General features: G+C 40.0%; 2 protein-coding genes and 1 non-coding gene across 3 annotated transcripts; 2 read left to right on the top strand and 1 right to left on the bottom strand.

The window, feature by feature from the left end:
* Positions 1,246-2,187, top strand: LOC102187372 (olfactory receptor-like protein OLF3). The gene has a single exon (XM_005679630.2). It carries the CDS (start codon positions 1,246-1,248, stop codon positions 2,185-2,187), a length of 942 nt encoding a protein of 313 aa, XP_005679687.2.
* Positions 9,604-9,676, bottom strand: TRNAV-AAC. Its single transcript has one exon. It is a non-coding gene; the product is annotated as a tRNA-Val (tRNA).
* LOC102185534 (olfactory receptor 6B1) lies at positions 14,597-15,622 on the top strand. The gene has a single exon (XM_005679562.1). It carries the CDS (start codon positions 14,653-14,655, stop codon positions 15,583-15,585), a length of 933 nt encoding a protein of 310 aa, XP_005679619.1. The 5' UTR covers positions 14,597-14,652; the 3' UTR covers positions 15,586-15,622.

Raw genomic sequence — 20,510 nt, 5'->3', positions numbered from 1 at the left:
GGAATTTTCAGGTACTGTCACAGGAGTAGCTCAGAGACCTCAAACTGCCACCTGCACATTTTAGTTATGGATACATTTCTTTCTTTAAGTAGGAAACATAAAATAAGTTTTGACTTGGGATTAAAAAAACTGTTACTGTCTCTGTTATCATGTTCTATAATTAAGACCTGATTTTCTACCCTTCTGCCTTCACTGGTGAGGAGTGATTCCTGTTATATTGGTGAATGAATGAGTTGTCCATTCCTTGAGAAAACATTGTTATTAAGTAATAACATGATGGGCTTCCCTGATGTCTCAGTGGTAAAAAATCTACTTGCAACGCAGAAGACGCAGGTTCAATCCCCTGGAGGAGGGCATGGCAACCCACTCCAATATTCTTGCTTGGAGAATCCCATGGACAGAGGAGCCTGGTGGGCTGTAGGCTCACAAAGAGTTGGACATGACTGAAGGGACTGAGCATGCACACACGATAACATGACATCATTAAACACATTAGTAAATTACCCTTGGAGGACATAAGAGATACACTTTAACAGCTATGTATGCCTTCTCTTCATTTAACACCTGATTCTTGAAGTTGGCCATTGTGGATTGACATGCCCACCTGGGCCACTGGCATGAAGTAGGTGAAGATGAGACCTTCCACCTGACACTCTCAGATTAAAAGGGCAAATTATAGAAAACAATTTCAAAATCCCTTGGTGATAAGTGTGAGAATATTACTTAAAACATTCAGGATTTCATGAATACATTCCATTGAGGAGGGGTGAATACAGTTGTGTCTGAGACATCCAGAGAGTAAACAAACAAACAAACAAAAAGTTAAATGGTACTGAACATCATGTAGAATTCAGGAGAAGATCTTTCATGTGGGCTAAAAACTTGCTCACCAGAAAGACAGTAATTACCCCCTCTAATAACTACTAAGTTAACTAGAATTTTAAATCTAAACACTTCATTAATTTCCTTCCTCCATTTAAGAGTAGATATATGTTCTAATAAAATTGAATTTCAAGAATGTAACCTTTTTTTTCCCTTGATTTCCAGCTGCACAACTGGGTACCGTTACATTCTTCCTCTACAGATAACATTAAACAGAGTTTGGATGACGATCTGGCTGAGACATTCAGGGAGAACTTTAAGTTCAAATGGGTAGGTTCTCCATGTGGTATGAAAGCCACCTTCCAATTCTGAGTTTCTTTAATTCATCATTTTGACATCTTTAGTTCAGTTCTTAGAAACTAAATGGGTCAGGGGAATAAAACACAGACATGGATGAGTGAGTTCATTCTGCTGGGGCTCTCAAGCAACTGGGGGATTCAAGTCTCCCTCTTTGTCTTGTTCTTGGCCATGTACTTGGTGACTATTGTGGGAAATGTCCTCATCCTTCTTCTGATCAGACTGGACAGCAGGCTTCATACCCCCATGTATTTCTTCCTTAGTGTTTTATCTCTTGTGGACCTTTGTTACTCAAGCAGTATTGTCCCTCAAATGCTGGTCCACCTGCTCTCAGTGCAGAAGTCCATCCCATTCTACAGCTGTCTGGTCCAGCTCTCTATATCCCTGGCACTGGCTGCATCTGAGTTCCTGTTGCTGGGGGCCATGGCCTATGACCGCTATGTGGCAGTGTGCTACCCACTACACTACACGGTCATCATGCATGGAGGGCTGTGTCTGGGACTGGCTGTTGGCTGCTTGGTGGCCGGTTTCACGAATTCATTGATGGAGACAGTCATCACCTTTCGGCTTCCCCTGTGTCACAATGTCATTAATCACTTTGGTTGTGAGACCCTAGCAGTGCTGCGGCTAGCCTGTGTGGATATCTCTTTCAACAAGGTCATGGTGGCCGTCTCAGGATTTCTGATGATCATGCTTCCCTTTTCCCTGGTTCTGTTTTCCTATGGTCGTATAGTTGCTGCCATTCTGCACATTCATTCTGCTCAGGGACGTAGCAAAGCATTTGGGACGTGCACCTCTCACCTCATTGTGGTTTCCATGTGCTTTGGAACAGCCATCTTCACCTACCTGGGGCCACGGTCCGCCTACTCAGTGGAAGGGGAGAAGGTGGTTGCTCTGTTCTATGCTGTAGTGGCCCCTATGTTGAACCCCTTGATTTACAGCTTGAGAAATAAAGAAATTATGGCTGCTCTCAGTAAACTTTTAGAGAAATTCAGAGACAAAGGGTAAAGACTATAAGAACTTCTTGTTATCTATCATCAAAATCACAAAGATTAGGTAAGTGAAGGTGGCATGGCCACATGTACACTAAAGAAGACTATTATGGTCAGATCCTGGATTTCAAGTGAAGAATTTCTCCACATAATTAATGGATTTCCTCATGTAGGCCAATACCAGGTAATTTACATACCAGTGATTCATGAAAGGGCCTTTTCTTAGACCATCTTATCTCAGGTATCCACTAGTATTTAGGATTCTTCTCCCATTTTTATATTTTATTAGCCTGTCAGTGTTTAAAGGAATAATGCATGGCTTCATCAGCAGACCTGGTTTGTGGATTGAATGGATAGATGAATTCTGACAATTAGGCCCACTTACACTTTTGTGGATTAGAAGAGAGAATGTCTGTTTCTCTTTCTACATGACAGTACTCCAGTTGTTTTTAGAACAGCTTGATTTCCTCCAAATGGTTTTTTCAACTCCTTAAAAAAAATAACATCAATTTTGGAGCTTTCGATACTCTCTATCCCTAAATCTAGACTGTGATATTATTATATTCTGAAATAAATAATATATGACAGAATATTTGTTCAGACCATTATTCTGGATCTTATTTGCTTTGAAGATGAGAAATCTGTGTCTTCACTATAGTCTTTTTTATTGTGGTAAAACATACAATATATAATATAAAATTTGCCATTTTAGTCTTTTTTAAGTGTGTACTTCAATGGCATTAATTACATTCACAATGTTGTGCAAACATCACCACTATCTATTTCCAAAGTTATTGATTACCATAGTCTTTTATTCAACTAATTTTCAAAGACCTGGTTCCTATAAACTGGTTACAAAGATTCCACACCCACTGTACTCATTTTCTCTTAAACTTAAACAAAGGTATGTGCATTTTGTTTTGCTAATCATTATTGATTTTCACACACCAACCTGCCTAGATTATTTTGAATTTTGATTCTCCAGTTCATTCCATTTGTTTACTTTGTCTTTCTGTTGATATAGATATAATACATGGAAAAAGTTATAAAAATAAATACCAAATAGTACACATCAATTATATGTCACTGCAAACTTGGGGAGAAGGGGTGCAGAATGTCTTATAATTGGAATCATACAGTATACAGCCTTTTCATATTGGCTTCACTTAGTAATTCGCATTTAAGTTCCTTCATGTCTTTTCATGGCTTAATCATTCATTTCTTTTTGGAAATGAATAATATTCTATCGTCTGCATGTACCCCAGTTTATTCATTCATCTACTGAAGGACTTCTTCTCTGCTGCTAATTTTCAGTAATTATGAATAAAGCTGCCTATAAACATTTGTGTGCAGGTTTTGTGTGGACATATTTTTGACTCCTTCAGGACTCCTTTAGGTAAATACCAAGTAACATGATTGCTGGATCATATGGTAAAAGTATGTCTTGCTTTGTAAAAAACCATCAAACTGTCTTCCAAAGTGGCTGTACCACTTGGCATTCCCACCAACAGTGAATGAGAGTTTCTATTGCTCCATATTTCTCCAGCATTCTCTAGTGTTTTGGATTTTGGCTGTTCTAATAGTGTGTAGTGGTATTTGATTATTGACTTAATTTGTATTTCCCTGATGACACATGATATAGAGTATCTTCTCATATGTGTGTATTAATACTAGTTCAGACTCTTCCAGAATACAGAAAAGGAGTAAACGCAACATTATTTTATGAAGTCAGGATTATACTCACACCAAACCAAGCCAAGACATTATAGAAAGGAAACCATAGATCAATAACAGTCATGAACAGCCACACAAAATTCTAAAAATATTGCCAAATAAAATCCCATACTTTGCAAAAATATAATACCTTATGTTTTAATTTAGTTCCACATCTTAAAATAAATCAATGTATATATTTCCCTGTATCAAGAAAATAAAAGGGAAAAACAATTTAGCACTTCAGTAGGTGGCAAAAAGTATTAATGTTAATAAAAAAAAATCTTTGCAAACTAGGTATAGAAGGAAACTTCTTAACCCAATAAAATGTATATACAAATAACTTACAGCTGACATCAATATTTATTAGCAGAAAATGGAATCATCTTCTCTTTGAGATTAAGAATAATCCTTAATCTCCATGATCATCAGTTTCCTTATCTGGAAATTCTGGCCAAAGTGATAAGGCCAGAAAAAGAAAGAAAAGGAATGCAAATTAGAAAGAAACAAATAGAATCATTTTTGTTCTCAGGCAGCATTATTATTTACATATAAAATGTCTAGGAATATACAACAAAGATCTTGGAATTAATAAGGGAATTTGGCAAGGTTGAAAGATGCAAAGATAATATGTAAAGTATGGGTGTGTACATGTGGGCAAGCTAAATCCCTTCAGCTGTGTCCTACTGTGTGTGACCCTATGGACTGTATCCTGCCAGGCTCCTCTGTGCACGGAATACTACAGACAGGAATACAGGAGCGGGTTGCCATGTCTTCCTCCAAGGGATCTTCCTGACACAGGGATCAAACCCACGTCTCTCATGTCTCCAGCACTGCAGGTGGATTCTTCACTGCTGAGCCACTGGGGGAGCCCACAATTATGTATCAGTTCAGTTCAGTTCAGTTCAGTCGCTCAGTCGTGTCCGACTCTCTGAGACCCCATGAATTGCAGTACGCCAGGCCTCCCTGTCCATCGCCACTCCCAGAGTTCACTCAGACTCATGTGCATTGAGTCGGTGATGCCATCCAGTCATCTCATCCTCGGTCATCCCCTTCTCCTCCTGCCCCCAATCCCTCCCAGCATCAGAGTCTTCCAGTGAGTCAACTCTTTGCATGAGGTGGCCAAAGTACTGGAGTTTCTGCCTCAGCATCACTCCTTCCAATGAATACCCAGGACTGATCTTCAGAATGGACTGGTTGGATCTCCTTGCAGTCCAAGGAACTCTCAAGACTCTTCTCCAACACCACAGTTCAAAAGCATCAATTCTTCGGCACTCAGCTTTCTTCATAGTCCAACTCTCACATCCATATGTGACCACTAGAAAAACCATAGCCTTTACTAGATGGACCTTTGTTGGCAAAAATAATATCTCTGCTTTTGAATATGCTATCTAGGTTGGTCATAACTTTCCTTCCATGGAGTAAGCGTCTTTTAATTTCATGGCTGCAGTCACCATCTGCAGTGATTTTGGAGCCCCAAAATATAAAATCTGACACTGTTTCCACTGTTTCCCCATCTATTTCCCATGAAATCATGGGACCAGATGCCATGATCTTCGTTCTCTGAATGTTGAGCTTTAAGCCAACGTCTTCACTCTCCTTTTTCACTTTCATCAAGAGGCTTTTTAGTTCCTCTTCACTTTCTGCCATAAGGATGGTGTCATCTGCATATCTGAGGTTATTGATATTTCTCCCAGCAATCTTGATTCTAGCTTATGCTACTTCCAGCCCAGCATTTCTCATGATGTACTCTGCATAGAAGTTAAATAAGCAGGGTGACAATATACAGCCTTGACGTCCTCCTTTTCCTATTTGGAACCAATCTGTTGTTCTGTCTCCAATTCTAACTGTTGCTCCTTGACCTGCATATAGGTTTCTCAAGAGGCAGGTTAGGTGGTCTGGTATTCCGATCTCTTTCAGGATTTTCCACAGTTTCTTGCGATCCACACAGTCAAAGGCTTTGGCCTAGTCAAGCAGAAATAGATGTTTTTCTGGAACTCTCTTGCTTTTTCCATGATCCAGCAGATGTTGGCAATTTGTTCTCTGGCTCCTCTGCCTTTCCTAAAACCAGCTTGAACATCAGGAAGTTCACAGTTCAGGTATTGCTGAAACCTAGCTTGGATAATTTTGCGCATCACTTTACTAGCATGTGAGATGGGTGCAACTGTGCGGTAGTTTGAGCATTCTTTGGCATTGCCTTTCTTTGGGATTAGAATGAAAACTGACCTTTTCCAGTCCTGTGGCCACTGCTGAGTTTTCCAAATTTGCTGGCATATTGAGTGCAGCACTTTCACAGTATCATCTTTCAGGATTTGAAATAGCTCAACTGGAATTCCATCACCTCCACTATCTTTGTTCATAGTGATGCTTCCTAAGGCCCACTTGACCTCACCTTCTAGGATGTCTGGCTCTAGATGAGTGATCACACCATCGTGATTATCTGGGTCATGAAGACCTTTTTTGTACAGTTCTTCTGTGTATTCTTGCCATCTCTTCTTAATACCGTCTACTTCTGTTAGGTCCATACCATTTCTATCCTTTATCGAGCCCATCTTTGCATGAAATGTTCCCTTGGTATCTATAATTTTCTTAAAGAGATCTCTAGTTTTTCCCATTCTGTTGTTTTCCTCTATGCATTGATCGCTGAGGAAGACTTTCTTATCTCTCCTTGTTATTCTTTGGAACTCTGCATTCAGATGGGAATATCTTTCCTTTTCTCCTTTGCTTTTTGCTTCCCTTTTCACAGCTATTTGTAAGCCCTCCTCAGACACACATTTTGCTTTTTTGCATTTCTTTTCCATGGGGATGGCCTTGATCCCTGTCTCCTGTACAATGTCACGAACCTCTGTCCATAGTTCATCAGGTAATCTATCTATCAGATCTAGTCCCTTAAATCTATTTCTCACGTCCACTGTATAATCATAAGGGACTTGATTTAGGTCATACCTGAACGGTCTAGTGGTTTTCCCTACTTTCTTCAATTTAAGTTTAAATTTGGCAATAAGGAGTTCATGATCTGAGTCACAGTCAGCTCCCCGTCTTGTTTTTGCTGACTGTATAGAGCTTCTCCATCTTTGGCTGCAAAGAATATAATCAATCTGATTTCGGTGTTGACCATCTGGTAATGTCCATGTGTAGAGTCTTCTCCTGTGTTACTGGAAGAGGGTGTTTGTTGTGACAGTGTGTTCTCTTGGGAAAACTCTATTAGTCTTTGCCCTGCTTCATTCCATATTCCAAGGCCAAATTTACCTGTTACTCCAGGCGTTTCTTGACTTCCTACTTTTTCATTCCAGTCCTCTATAATGATAAGGACATCTTTTTTGGGTGTTACTTCTAAAAGGTCTTGTAGGTCTTCATAGAACCGTTCAGCTTCAGCTTCTTCAGCGTTACTGATTGGGGCATAGACTTGGATAACTGACATTGAATGGTTTGCCTTGGAGACAAACAGAGATCATTCTGTCATTTTTGAGATTGCATCCAAGTACTGCATTTTGGACTCTTTTGTTGACCATGATGGCCACTCCATTTCTTCTAAGAGATTCCTGCCCATAGTAGTAGATATAATGGTCATCTGAGTTAAATTCATCCATTCCAGTCCATTTTAGTTCGCTGATTCCTAGAATGTCGACGTTCACTCTTGCCATCTCTTGTTTGACCACTTCCAATTTGTCTTGATTCATGGACCTAACATTCCAGATTCCTATGCAATATTGCTCTTTACAGCATCTGACCTTGCTTCTATCAGCAATCACATCCACAACTGGGTATTGTTTTGCTTTGGCTCCTTTCCTTCATTCTTTCTGGAGTTATCTCTCCACTGATCTCCTGTAGCATATTGGGCACCTACCAACCTGGGCAGTTCCTCTGTCAGTATCCTATCATTTTGCCTTTTCATACTGTTTATGGGGTTGGTTATTTACATATGTAGATTAATTAAATGTATAAATATTCATATAAATAAATATAAATCATATACATATTTAAGGTAACGATGTTTTTGTAAACATTACTGAAAATTGTTGACTAGGGAATTCCAAGACTTTTATTTCTCCACAAAACAGCCAATAAGCTGGCAAAAACTTTTGGAACTAACCTTTGCAGAACTCTGAATCTGGTAAAAAACTGACTACAAAGGGGAAAGATTAATAAAAACTGAAAATGCTGCACTATGGTAAAATAGTACAAGGGCATTTCAGCTGACCGCTTACCTCTCACCTCCCAACTTGGTGACAGCCGTGAAGGTTACAGTCTATACTCCTGCAGTAAAAAACAGCAATCTGGACCTTACTCAAAGAATTTTGGCTGTTTCAACATATTTGGCAGCTACCTGAAGAGCTGAGATAAAGGCTGGCCTCTGTTTTATGACTCAGAGTATTATCAGGACTGGGATGGCTTTCCAGGTGGCATTTGCTGAAAATATTTAAAGGCAGAAGTATGGCAGCCTGACACTAGGGTTTAGAGTCAAGACAGCCAGCAACCAGACTGAAACGACTGGGAAGCAAGAGGCTGGACAAGGATGTATATATGGGGAATAAGGGCTTTAAAAGGCATCCCTGGTAGCTCAGCTGGTAAAGAATCCACCTGCAATGCAGGAGACCCTGGTTTGATTCCTGGGTCAGGTAGATCCCATGGAGAAAGGATAGGCTACCCAATCCCATATTCTTGGGCTTCCCTGGTGGCTCAGACAGTACAGAGTCTGCCTGTAATGCAGGAGACCTGCGTTTGATCCCTGGGTCTGGAAGATCCCCTGGAGAAGGGAATGGCAACCCACTCCAGTATTCTTGTCTGGAGAATTCCATGGGCAGAGGAACTTGGCAAGCTAAAGTCCATGGGGTCACAAAGTGTTGGACACAACTGAGGGACTTTCACTTAACTTTCAAGGGCTTCCAGGTGGTGCTAGTGGTAAAGAACAGTTAATAGAGCCGAAGTATAAAAACTAAATTGCAACAACTAAAAATAAGACACTTCTTTCAAATCCTATTTATTCTGAATCTTTTTATCCTAAAATCCTAGAACAATTAACATCCCCCCAAAATGTATCATTTGATATCATCGACAGTTTTCCCAAATGGATCTTAAATATATCATGATGTGCGGGCACTAATGGAAAGAAATGACAGAGGGTCCACTAAACAATATCTGTGCTAACCTGGTTCTGGCTCCCTGTTGTGGTGGCAGTGTGCCAGGGAGACTGAAAACGGGAGCACACTTATCCTCCAAAGATTGGGAATGTCTATCTTCAGAGCGTTCTATGAATTACTGTGTCTGTGTTTTTACACAAGATGTTTAGGGTCAGAATTCCGTACAAATAATCTCAAATAGGTAGGAGAAGTTCATCAGATACAAACTGGCTATATTCCATGACACTCTGACACTATCTTATTCTAGAATTCAGCTATACAGTCTTTTCTTGGAGATAATATATGTATTGGCTGGCAGTTGCAGGTTGGATAATTTTGCAGATCTCTGTCCAGGTTATGTGGGAAGCATTAAGGAAACCCAGAAAACTCACTGTCTGTCCTGTTTTCCCTCAGGTCCTGAGGGCCCTCAGCTGTTGGTTTTTAATTTTTTCGGTGTCATCTTGTATCTGTTGTGTTCCATTTTCTTCTCCAGGGGATCTTCCCAATCCAGGGATCAAACCAGGGTCTCCCACATTGCAGGCATACTCTTTACCGTCTGAGTCACAGGGAAGGCCCAAAATAAGGATTCCTACCAGTATTGTTTCCGCCTGGTTTCGAACCAGGGACCTTTCGCGTGTTAGGCGAACGTGATAACCACTACACTACGGAAACCTGTGTGTTATGGCTAGATTTTTTTTAATGGTAAAGGACAGTTCTTTTTTTTTTTTTATTGCTAAGCAGTAGTCCAGTATATGGGTGTTATCACTGTTTGATATCTATTCATACTTCAGCCCTATAAACTGTGTTAAAGCCTGTTTAATTATCATAGACACATTGGAAGACTGAATTGCTTTAACTACTAATATCTCCATTTTTCATTTCATGAAACCCCAATGAATTAGACAGCTTTTGCTTCTGTGAGGGTTATTTAAGAGTTCTTCAGATTTCAGAGAAGTGATTTTTAGTAAAGTAAAATTTTGTCCTAGAACATGAAATACTGGTCAAGTGGTTCCCAAAGGCAGCTGACAAAGTAATGATCCCATTATGATAAATTTATTTAGCACACAATTACAGCAGAAGCATTTAAACAAAAACCTTTATTTAAAATTTTACTGAAATGTAGCAGTATGTTTACTTTGGATATTAGTATCTCCCATGGAGTGCTGATATGATTGTCCTATTTTAAGTAACTGAAGGTTGAATAATAATTGAAAAACCTATGAAAAGTGAAAGTGTTAGTTCCTCAGTTGTGTCCGACTCTTTGTGACCCCATGGACTGTAGCCCACAGGCTCTTCCGTGGAACTCTCCAGGCAGGCATACTGAGTGGGTTGCCATCTTCCTGATCCAGGGATCAAACCCAGGTCTCCTGCATTGCAGGCAAATTCTTTACCATCTGAGCCACAGGCCATCCTGAAAATCTACAGATAGATTTAAAAGTAGTAATTTTTTTTTCTCTTTGTGCTTCAGCAAAGACTAAATTCACAGGTGGTTCTTTTCAAAGCATGGATTTCTTTCCCCTATGGAACTAATATTGCATAAAATAAGTTAGATTACCACAATAGGCAAATAGAAATTTCTCACGTCCCACAAGAGACCTGAACTGCCTTGTCAAAGTGCTTTTCTCCTGGGTGTTTGCAGAGATGTAGGGCAAGTCTTAAAACCGTATAAAACTCTCAGAGTCCAAAGATCTTCGCAGTGTGGAGTGCCTAAGATCTCTGCAGCTTCCTGCAGGAAGGCAATGGGTGCTTTGGCCCCAGGATACTGGGAGAGCTATCCTGGAGCCACATCAGGCACAGATGTGTTCCTAGTGTCCAGGGCTCAGCTCTCTTCTAGTCCTGACGATCAGTTTGGAAGCAGTTGGGTAACCTGTGGCCATTCACCCTTTGTAGGTTTAGAGAGTGCGCTTTTCACATCTATCCAATACCTGAATCTTTCTTTTCTACTTCTTCCTATTTTAGAGTCAGTGAAGAATTTCTTTTCACATTGCAGCCACTTAGAGGCTACTGAGCCAAGGTAAGAGTCCCTTCTCAGAATATCACTTTATTTTTTAGGACTCAGTCTAATGATTATCTCCTCTCTGATACATTTACCAAGCATTTCTGTATGTTCATTTCTGTTTTAATGTATGATAGAATATGTATCTATGTCACATTTCTTAAAATGTGGGCTCATCTCTAATAGCTTGTGGCTATAATGAAATTTCAGCTCTGTTTCGGGTTCATATGGCACAATGATGGTTAAATACCAAACATTTAATTCTGTTGTCGCACTTCTTCCTTCTATCCACTCTCAATCTCCAACTATCAGTCACGGTGATAATCTCGTCTTTTGAACTCTAAGTACAGCCAGATATGCAGTGAGCACATTCCTCCTACTACGTTTGAGGGGCATCTCTTGATATTGGGTCAGAAATAAAAGCCCCAGGTTCTGATCCCAACCTGCAGTTTCTTATTATGCCTTCTGACAGCAATTTCGCTGCTGCTTCTTCCTGGCAATTAATTTGTGATGGTGGCTACAAAAACTGCTGCCCTCTTGACAGGGAAGGAGGTTATGTTTCTATCATATCTGAATTACTTGGATCCTACCCTTGTACAGAATCCATACAGAGTTAAGCAGAAGTGTACACACAGCAGGCACAAGGATGGAGAGAAGAAGCTAAAATGCTTGATTCTGGATCATTGGTAAAAGTCTCAAATGAGGGGGTAACAAATTTGAGTACACCGTAGTGGCGTAGAAACGACCATGAGTGTAAAGGTCCACAAAGTTTATGGTAAAATAATACATTGCAAATGCATGTGGTCAAGTCTTCCTATTCACGTGCAGTAGTTAGTGCTTGCACCCTTCATTCAGTGGATGAGAAATAAGGAAATCCGTTGTCGTTGTTGAGCTTCCTTTAAGAGTGCAAAATTACTCGTATACCTTGTGAACATGTATGTCTCAATATGTTTGTCTTCTTCTCTTTAATAAATATTGTAACTGGGGTGATTTTTCTTTTCTTTGTGTGTGTCTTTGTTAGCTATGAAGGTGTATTCCAACTAGTGTTTTAATGTCTGATTTGGCAACCCTGACCCAGCCAAATCCATGCCCCCCATAACAAAATCCAGGGTGGAATGTGAGGATGTTATCAGCTGCTGAAAACATTCAATGATTACATATTGTCTATAATATAGAATAACTCTTAAATACCTTAATAATTCATATGAAGGAATCTACAATCTGGTCCTTAACACTATTTTATCTCTTCCTCTCTTTTCCCATACCGTTTCTCTCTCCCATCCCCCTTTTCTCTTTCTGTTTCTATTCATTTATTAACTTATAATTTTCCCACTCACAGAGGAAATAGGTCTTAATGAGATGCTTCCCTGAAAATGTCAGGCTATTTCTTATCTCTTTGCCTTTGTTCATTCTTTTTCATCTGCCTAAAATATCTCTAACTTATTTTTATTGTCAAACTTATCTTTATTGTAATGATTTTCTCTTCTCTGATACATTTGCCAAGCATTTCTATATATTCATTTCTGTTTCATATGTGTAATTGAACATGCAGTCTCTGTCACATTTGTAAAAATTTGGGCTCATCTTTAATAGCCTGTGCCAATAATGAAATTTCAGTACAATTACAGAATATTTCTTAAAATTATCAGACATTTTAAATATTTAAAAAGTGGTATTGAGTGCAAAATATGGTATTCCTTATCTATATGAGAGAGCATTGTGGTTGAAGCTGTGCTTTTGTAGTCAGACAGATGGTGTCTTTGCTTTAATTCTGGTTTCATCACTCTCAAACTTGGAAATGTTACTAATCAGTCTAAACTAAAGTGTCCTCTGTGAAATTAGAGTAACAGTGCCTCACTTATTTGTTTTGTATATTAAACGGCATATTTGAAAAATACTTAGCAAGTTTCCCAGTACCTAGTAATAACTGATAAATGATTATTAGAGAATATTCTGTTCAATATTCTGAACAATATTGTTCAGAACAATATTCCGGAATATTGTTCTGAACAATATTCCGGAATATTGTTCAGGCTTCATGTTAAAACTCATCAGAACAAAACCCTAACAGATTTTTGCCCATTGCCATCTCTTCAACTATGAGGAACATGTCTGTAAATACCAGAGTTTTTCCCATTACAGTAAATGGCATCACTTCCATATAGTAAACCATATACCTGAAATTCCTCCTTGATTTCTCTCTTCTCTTTCCTCCCATATTTAATTCATCAGTTACCATTAAAGATGCTTTTAAAATATATCTGGAGTCCACTCATTCTGTGAAACTAGATTTTCAAGGTCACCATCACCTTTGAGTAGCCACCCGCAATCTCACAACTCCCACTTTTGCTCCCAGTCTTCTGCAATGTCAGAGTGATCTTTCCAAGCGTGAGTTGCACTGTGCTCCTATTCAGCTTTAAGCCTTTCACTTGCTTCTCATGGTATTTGGACCACTATTCAGATCCCCTGTTATGACCTGTGGGGTCTTAACGCTGGCCCTGCTTGCTTTCCCCCCCATTCCTCATTTCTTCTCCATCCGTCACAGCAGGCGCGGCCTCATCTCAGTGCAGCTCTCTCCCACCTCGCTCTTCAGAAGGCTGGGGCTCTGGCATCCTCCTCTGTGCAAATGTCACCTCCTCAGAGGCCAGAGAGGCCTTCCCCAATCACACGAGTATCATTTCTGTTTTTTAACCTTCATAGAAAATGTCTCAAATTTTATTATGCATTTCTTATTGTTTGCTGATTAAAAAAAAAATCTCCTCCAAGAGACTCTCACCTCCACCCCCAAGGACTTCAGTCTCCACAGAAGGAAGCTCATATCTGTTTACTACTCTGCTTGGTCCATAGCAGTCACTCTCCTCACTCCTGTGAGCCCATCCTTATCTTTTAAGGCTCTGAGATGGGGGAGGAGCCCTTTCAGAATTACTGTCATTTACAGTTTATATACAATTTTACTTACATTATTTCATTTGGGTTTTGATCCACATTGACATAAGCTAAATGAATATTAATATTTGCATTTGCAGAAGAGGAAATTGGGTTTCGGAGATGATATATTCATATAGCAATTTACAGCTGAGGTCCAGGTTTTTAATACTGGAAAGCCTCTCCCCACCTCACCATCTCAGGTACCTCGCAGACAATGACAGGTTTCATTCTGTCTCCATGGATAGTACAGGGGGAAAAGCATTGTAAAGGCAGAACTTCCAGCGCTCTGGGTGGCTGGTAGGCCAGGAAAGCCAGGTGTATCCTTCACAGTTGGCAATAGTAATATGGAACATGGTTGTTTGATACTGTTTGGTTTGGACATGGTTGTGAAAGACAGTGTAGGGTAATAGACAGAGCATGATGTTTAGACTTCGACTTGAATGTGACTCCTGCCCTGCTGCCAGTGGGAACATGGTAGGTTACTAATACTTCTCCAAAACTCAATTCCTTCATTACTAAGATGTATAAAAAGGCTATGTGAGAATAAAATTACATTGTGTACATAATGTACCCAGTGTATGATCTAACCTATAGTGCACTATTAAAAATGATATGTTACTGTTGTTACTAGTCAAAGAAGGCAAAAGAGGGAAGGTTCTAAATGGACCATGGAGTCTGACCAGTAATTTTTTCTCCCAGGAGAGTTAAGCCCTGTGTTTCCAATATGGAAGTGGAAAACCAGACGCGGGTCAGCAGGTTCATCCTGGTGGGGTTCCCTGGGAGCTGGGGCATGCGTGCAGCAGTGTTCCTCATATTCCTCATGGCCTATATTCTGACAGTGGCTGAAAACGTGACCATCATCCTGCTGGTGCAGCAGAACCGGCCACTGCACAAGCCCATGTACTTCTTCCTGGCCAACTTGTCCTTCCTGGAGACCTGGTACATCTCTGTGACTGTACCCAAGCTGCTATTTAGTTTTTGGTCCGTGAGCAACAGCATCTCCTTTGCTCACTGTATGATACAGCTTTACTTCTTCATTGCACTCATGTGCACAGAATGCGTGCTCCTGGCCGCCATGGCCTACGACCGTTACGTGGCCATCTGCCGCCCGCTACACTACCCCACCATTATGAGCCACGGGCTCTGCTTCCGCCTGGCTCTTGGTTCCTGGACCATTGGCTTTGGCATCTCCTTGGCTAAGACCTACTTCATCTCTCGCCTCAGCTTCTGTGGCCCCAATGTCATCAACCATTTCTTCTGCGACATCTCTCCAGTACTTAACCTCTCCTGCACAGACATGTCCACAGCTGAGCTGGTGGACTTTGTCCTGGCACTGGTCATCTTCCTCCTCCCCCTCACTGTCACTATCCTGTCTTATGGATGCATCCTGGCCACCGTTCTACACATGCCCACGGGCAAGCAGAAGGCATTTTCTACTTGTGCCTCCCACCTCGTGGTGGTCACCATCTTCTACTCAGCTACAATTTTCATGTATGCCCGGCCCCGAGCCATTCACGCCCTCAACACGAACAAAGTTATTTCCATCTTCTATGCCATTGTCACCCCTGCCCTCAACCCTTTCATTTATTGTCTGAGGAACCGAGAGGTCAGAGAGGCTCTGAAGAAACTGGCTTACTGCCAGGCCAGATCTCACTAGTCTGTCACAAGCGATTAGGAGAAGGAATTTGATTTGGAGCCTGCTCTTCAACCCCCATCCTTTCTCCTTTAATGCCTCAGCTGGATATTAACATATTACTCATGTTAATGTGACCTCACCACATCCACATTAACCACCAGCTCTCCTGAGATCTACATCTGTGCCTGTGGTCTGTGTTTTAAGGGCATGCCCTTTTAACAGCGAGTTCTCTTTGACTGTGATCCAAAATGGGGTTTCTAAGATTGTGAGTAAATTCCTGAGTTGAGTGGGAGAGAGAGATGGCAGCATATGAATTGCTGTTTTAGGATCTAGCAAGCACTATACTCTCCAGGGAATCAGATTTGGTGACGGCTTCCTGACTTAGCTTCCTGAGACAGAAGTAGCTGCTCCTTTAATAATCCCATTCTGGATTTGATGCCAGGAGTCGATCTTGGTGGCAAAGACTAGAGGAACAGTCTCTAGCCTCTTTCAACACTTGTGGTAAACACCCATTCCCCTGCATTAAAATACCCTTCTGCTTCAAAATAGCTGGAGTGCTTTCTGTTATCTGCAAGGTGTCACCTATAAGTGAACTGTACCTTTTATAGTTTACATTTTGTTTTCTTATATAAGTTATGCAGTTGTTTTGTGTTGAATTTCATATTTCCCTCCTAGCTGTCACAGCATATTTATTTGTATTGTCCAGTGGATGAACACATGATCGCTGATAAATAAATGAACATCATCACATATATTACTTACTGCAGGAAGCTTGTGCTCATAGTCCCCTTTCCTTCTGGTCTCAGTCTTCTCTCAGTCCTCTTCAGCTTGCTTTTACTTCCTCTGGCCTCACTCTCTTACCTCATATACAAGTAACTAGCCCAGCCTTAGGAATTAACAGATATTCCTCCTATACCACAGTGACTCTCTACTCTCCTACTTCTTGATCTGACACCCTACCCATGTAAGCTTTACCTTTTTGATAAAGTGAGCCCACCCACCTGCAGAAGTGCATATGGATATGCCTACTCTTGGTTCATAGTTCTCACAAAGGCAAAGGGAGCTATACTTTAAGCTCTATTCAATGTAACATGTGATGTCAGTCGGAATTTAAATATTCTATTGTGTGAGTACTGTGTGCTCAGTCATGACCAACTCTTTGCGACCCCAAGGACTGTAGCCTGCCAGGCTCCTTTGTCCATGGAATTTTCCAGGCAAGAATACTGGAGTAGGTTGCCATTTCCTACTCCAGGGGATCTCCGTGATTCAAGGATTAACACATGTCGCCTATATTGACAGGCAGATTCTTTACCACTGTGCCACCTGTGAATCCCCATACTGATTCATATTATTACCTTATTTGGTAATAGAAGAAAGATAACACTTAAAAATGATTTTTTAAAAAAAATTTTCGATCAACTCATGAGGCAGCCACTTATTGAGCCTTTTCACCTTTCCAATTTGTTTTAAGTGCCGAATTGCCATAGAATGGTTGGCATTGAATTCTTCAGCAACTTCTCACATAGTTGTAAGAGGATCAGCTTCCATGACACTCTCAATCTGTCATTGTCAACTTCTGGTGGCCGGCCACTATGCTCCTCATATTCAAGGCTCTCATTTCCTTTGCAAAACTTCTTGAACTGTACATTTGTTAGAAGTTCTGGGCCAAATGCATTGTTGATGATACTAATTGTCTCCTCTGCTTTATCACCTATTTTTAACTGAAATAAAAAATCGCTTGAATTTGCTTTTTGTCTAACATCATTTCTATAGTCTAAAATGTAAAATAAGCAACAAGTAATAAACCCTTAACAAAAAACATAAAGTGAGGAAATACACATTAAAATGATGTTTAACATAACCACATTCATTTAAAAATAATCATACGGTAGCTTTATTGTTAGCTTTTAAAGGAATCTGCATACTGTTCTCCAGAATGACTACACCAATTTACATTCCCAACAGCAGTGTAGGAGTGTTCTCCACACCTTCTCCATTATTTATTATTTGTAGACTTGTTGATGATGGAATACTTTAGTAACAATGATCTAGGAATGCCTATGAGGAGGTAATATTTTACACAAAGCCTGAATATTGAGAAGTTAGGCAGTCATGCTAAATAAAACGTAGTGACTGAAAAGCACAGGTTCTGGGGCCCCATTTGAAACTAGTTCCTGCTGTGTAAACTTGGGTAAGTTTAGTCTTTCTGTGTCTGTTTTCTCATTTGTAAAATGAGGCTCATAACTGAACCTACTCCATTGCATTGGTTTGAAGATAAGTAAATAGAAGTACTTAATCAGCACTCAGCACAGAGTAAGTGTTCTTACTTAAAGGATTGTTTTTATTTTTGTGTCAGGCAAAGTTTTATAGGCAAAACACGTACTGAGTCCAGGAGCTTGTAGTGAGAACTAGAGTAGCATATTATATGAAGAAGGCTAATCATACTGGAAATAAAGTAAAACTTGTAGTATAATAATTCCAGTTTAGACATTTATACTGGGCTTCCCTGGTGGCTCAGCTGGTAAAGAATCTGCATGCAATGCAAGAGACTCTGGTTCAATTCCGTGGTCAAGAAAACCCACTGCAGAAGGGATAGGCTACCCACTCCAGTGTTCTTGGGCTTCCCTGGTGGCTCAGCTGGTAAAGAATCTGCATGCAATGCAGGAGCCCTGGGTTTGATCCCTGGGTTGGGAAGATCCCCTGGAGAAGGGAACAGCTACCCACTCCAGTATTCTGGCCTGGAGAATTCCATGGACTATACAGTCCATGAGGTCACAAAGAGTTGGACACGATTAAGGAAATGCATCCATATGGGAATAATCAGGGGGATGTTCATTGCAATGTTGTTTATAACAGAAAATGAAAAAACCCAGCATGTTAAAAAAAATAAGAGTTGGATAGAGTAAAACGTCCTCATGATGGAAAATATTGTGGCTAAAAAAATTGCATGGGATTATTTTATTGATAGTATAACTCACATTACACTATTGAGTAAAAAGCAGTTTGCAAATAAGTAATTACAAAAATGATGTACAGCATGATCCCATAAAATATAGGAATATATGGTGTATGTGTACTTTTTTGAAAAGAGATGAAAAAAGGAAGCATTAATAATTTCCAGACTGCAGGGATGAGAGTAGATAGATCAAATATTAATCAAATGAAGGTTTAATAACCCAATAGTGTTTGAGAGAGCTAGGCAGCTATTTCTTTAACCTGATTCTTACATTTTGTACTTGTGATATTATGCTAAGGCAGAATAACAATGAACAGCAAAATTGTTATTCTGCCTTGGTGTAATATGGTTTTCCTTTTTCCCTTTTGTTTATTGCCGGATTCTTTTGAGACTCAGAAGCCTGTGGGAGTTGGGCTGGTTATGACACCATAAATGTATACATAGATAAACATGCTATATTAAAATATGAAATTTAGATAAATTAACATATCTAATTTATAACAGAGTATAAACAAATGCTATCTGTGATTTATTTGATATTAAAAAATCTGAAGCTTCAAATAGTGAGGCAAAGCTTCTGGATCAAAACAACTTCATCAGCCTTGCCTTTTGCTGAACAGGTTGTCATGGTAACAGGAGGGCACAGAACTGAGAGCATACTAAAGCAGTTATTAAAACTCTACATGAAACATATTTGACATTTGGAGCATTTCCCTTTTGATTCACGATTAGACTGAGGCACTGAAATGTCCCCATGGTGGGGTGAGGTCATGTGGCCAATGATAATCTGAAAAGAGAAATATCTAGAGATACAGATACAAAATAGAAGTGTTTATCTAGGAGTGGATGCATTTCAAGCATTTGTGTCTCTTCATTTCCCTCTAGTCCTCCTCCATTTTTTTTTCCTAATATTTTCTTTTTTTAATTTATTTTTAATTAGAGTGCAATTGCTTTTGTTTTTGCTGTACAAGAAAGTGAAGCAGATGTATGTACACCTATATCCCCTCCCATCCCACCCTTCTAGGTCATCACAGAGCACAGAGCTAAACTCCCTGTGTTATACAGCAGCCTCCCGCTAGCTATCTATTTACACATGTTTACTTCATATTTTCTTCTGTTTTTCTGCTTAATAAATGCTGTGTTGCTTGTTTCCTAGATAAAATAATTCCCCCCTAAGTGAAAATACTACTGTGATCCTGTCACTCTCCTCTTTAAAACACTTCATTGTTTCTCTTCACCGTCTACAAAGACGACGTCCTTAGCTTGCTCATAAAGCTCCCTGATGTCCTGCCTATGCTTGCCCATCAGCATCCACTTCTCCAGCATCAGAGCCAGAAATGCCCACCCAGCACTTTTGTTCTCAAACATCTCATAGCTTCTAAAACACAGCATGCTCTTTCAGGCATGCCTGTCTTGCTCAGGCTGTTTCCTGACTCTCTTTCAAGGATCTTAGCAACAAGTGCCTCTACCTCCTGTCTGACGCACAGTCAGCCATCCTGTGCTCTCTTTTTGACATCTAAGGAACAGGAACTCATCTCATTCATCTTTGTTTCCCTAGATTCTAACACAGCCCCTGGAATAGAGTTGACGCCTGATCAACACAGCTAATGTCAGCTGAACTAAGGGAGAGTGTTCTATTTTTTAGATTCCACATATAAATGACAACACAGTGTATTTATTTGTCTTTCTCTGACTGACTTCACTAAGCATAATACTCTCTTGGTCCATCCACATTGTTGCAAATGGCAGAATTTCATTCTTTTCTGTGGCTAAGTAGTAGTCCATTGTGTGTGTGTGTGTGTGTGTATACATACCTGGCATCTTTATCCATTCATCTATTGATGGACATTTACATTGCTTCTGTATCTTGGCTATTGTAACTTATGCCAGTATGATCATTTGGGTGCATGTTTCTTTTTAAATTAGTTTTTATTTTCTTTAGGTCATATGGTTATTCTATTTTTAGTTTTTTGAAGCAGCTCCGTATTGT

The sequence above is a fragment of the Capra hircus genome, chromosome 4, assembly GCF_001704415.2.
Source record: "Capra hircus breed San Clemente chromosome 4, ASM170441v1, whole genome shotgun sequence".
In the NCBI taxonomy this organism is placed as follows: domain Eukaryota; kingdom Metazoa; phylum Chordata; class Mammalia; order Artiodactyla; family Bovidae; genus Capra; species Capra hircus.
Note: the sequence above shows the minus strand (reverse complement) of the source record. Positions and strands in the feature narration are given on the sequence as shown.

What these genes read in the sequence shown, in the direction of transcription:
- LOC102185534 (XM_005679562.1), top strand. Translation starts at nt 14,653, where the DNA reads ATGGAAGTGGAAAACCAGACGCGGGTCAGCAGGTTCATCCTGGTGGGG.
- LOC102187372 (XM_005679630.2), top strand. Translation starts at nt 1,246, where the DNA reads ATGGGTCAGGGGAATAAAACACAGACATGGATGAGTGAGTTCATTCTG.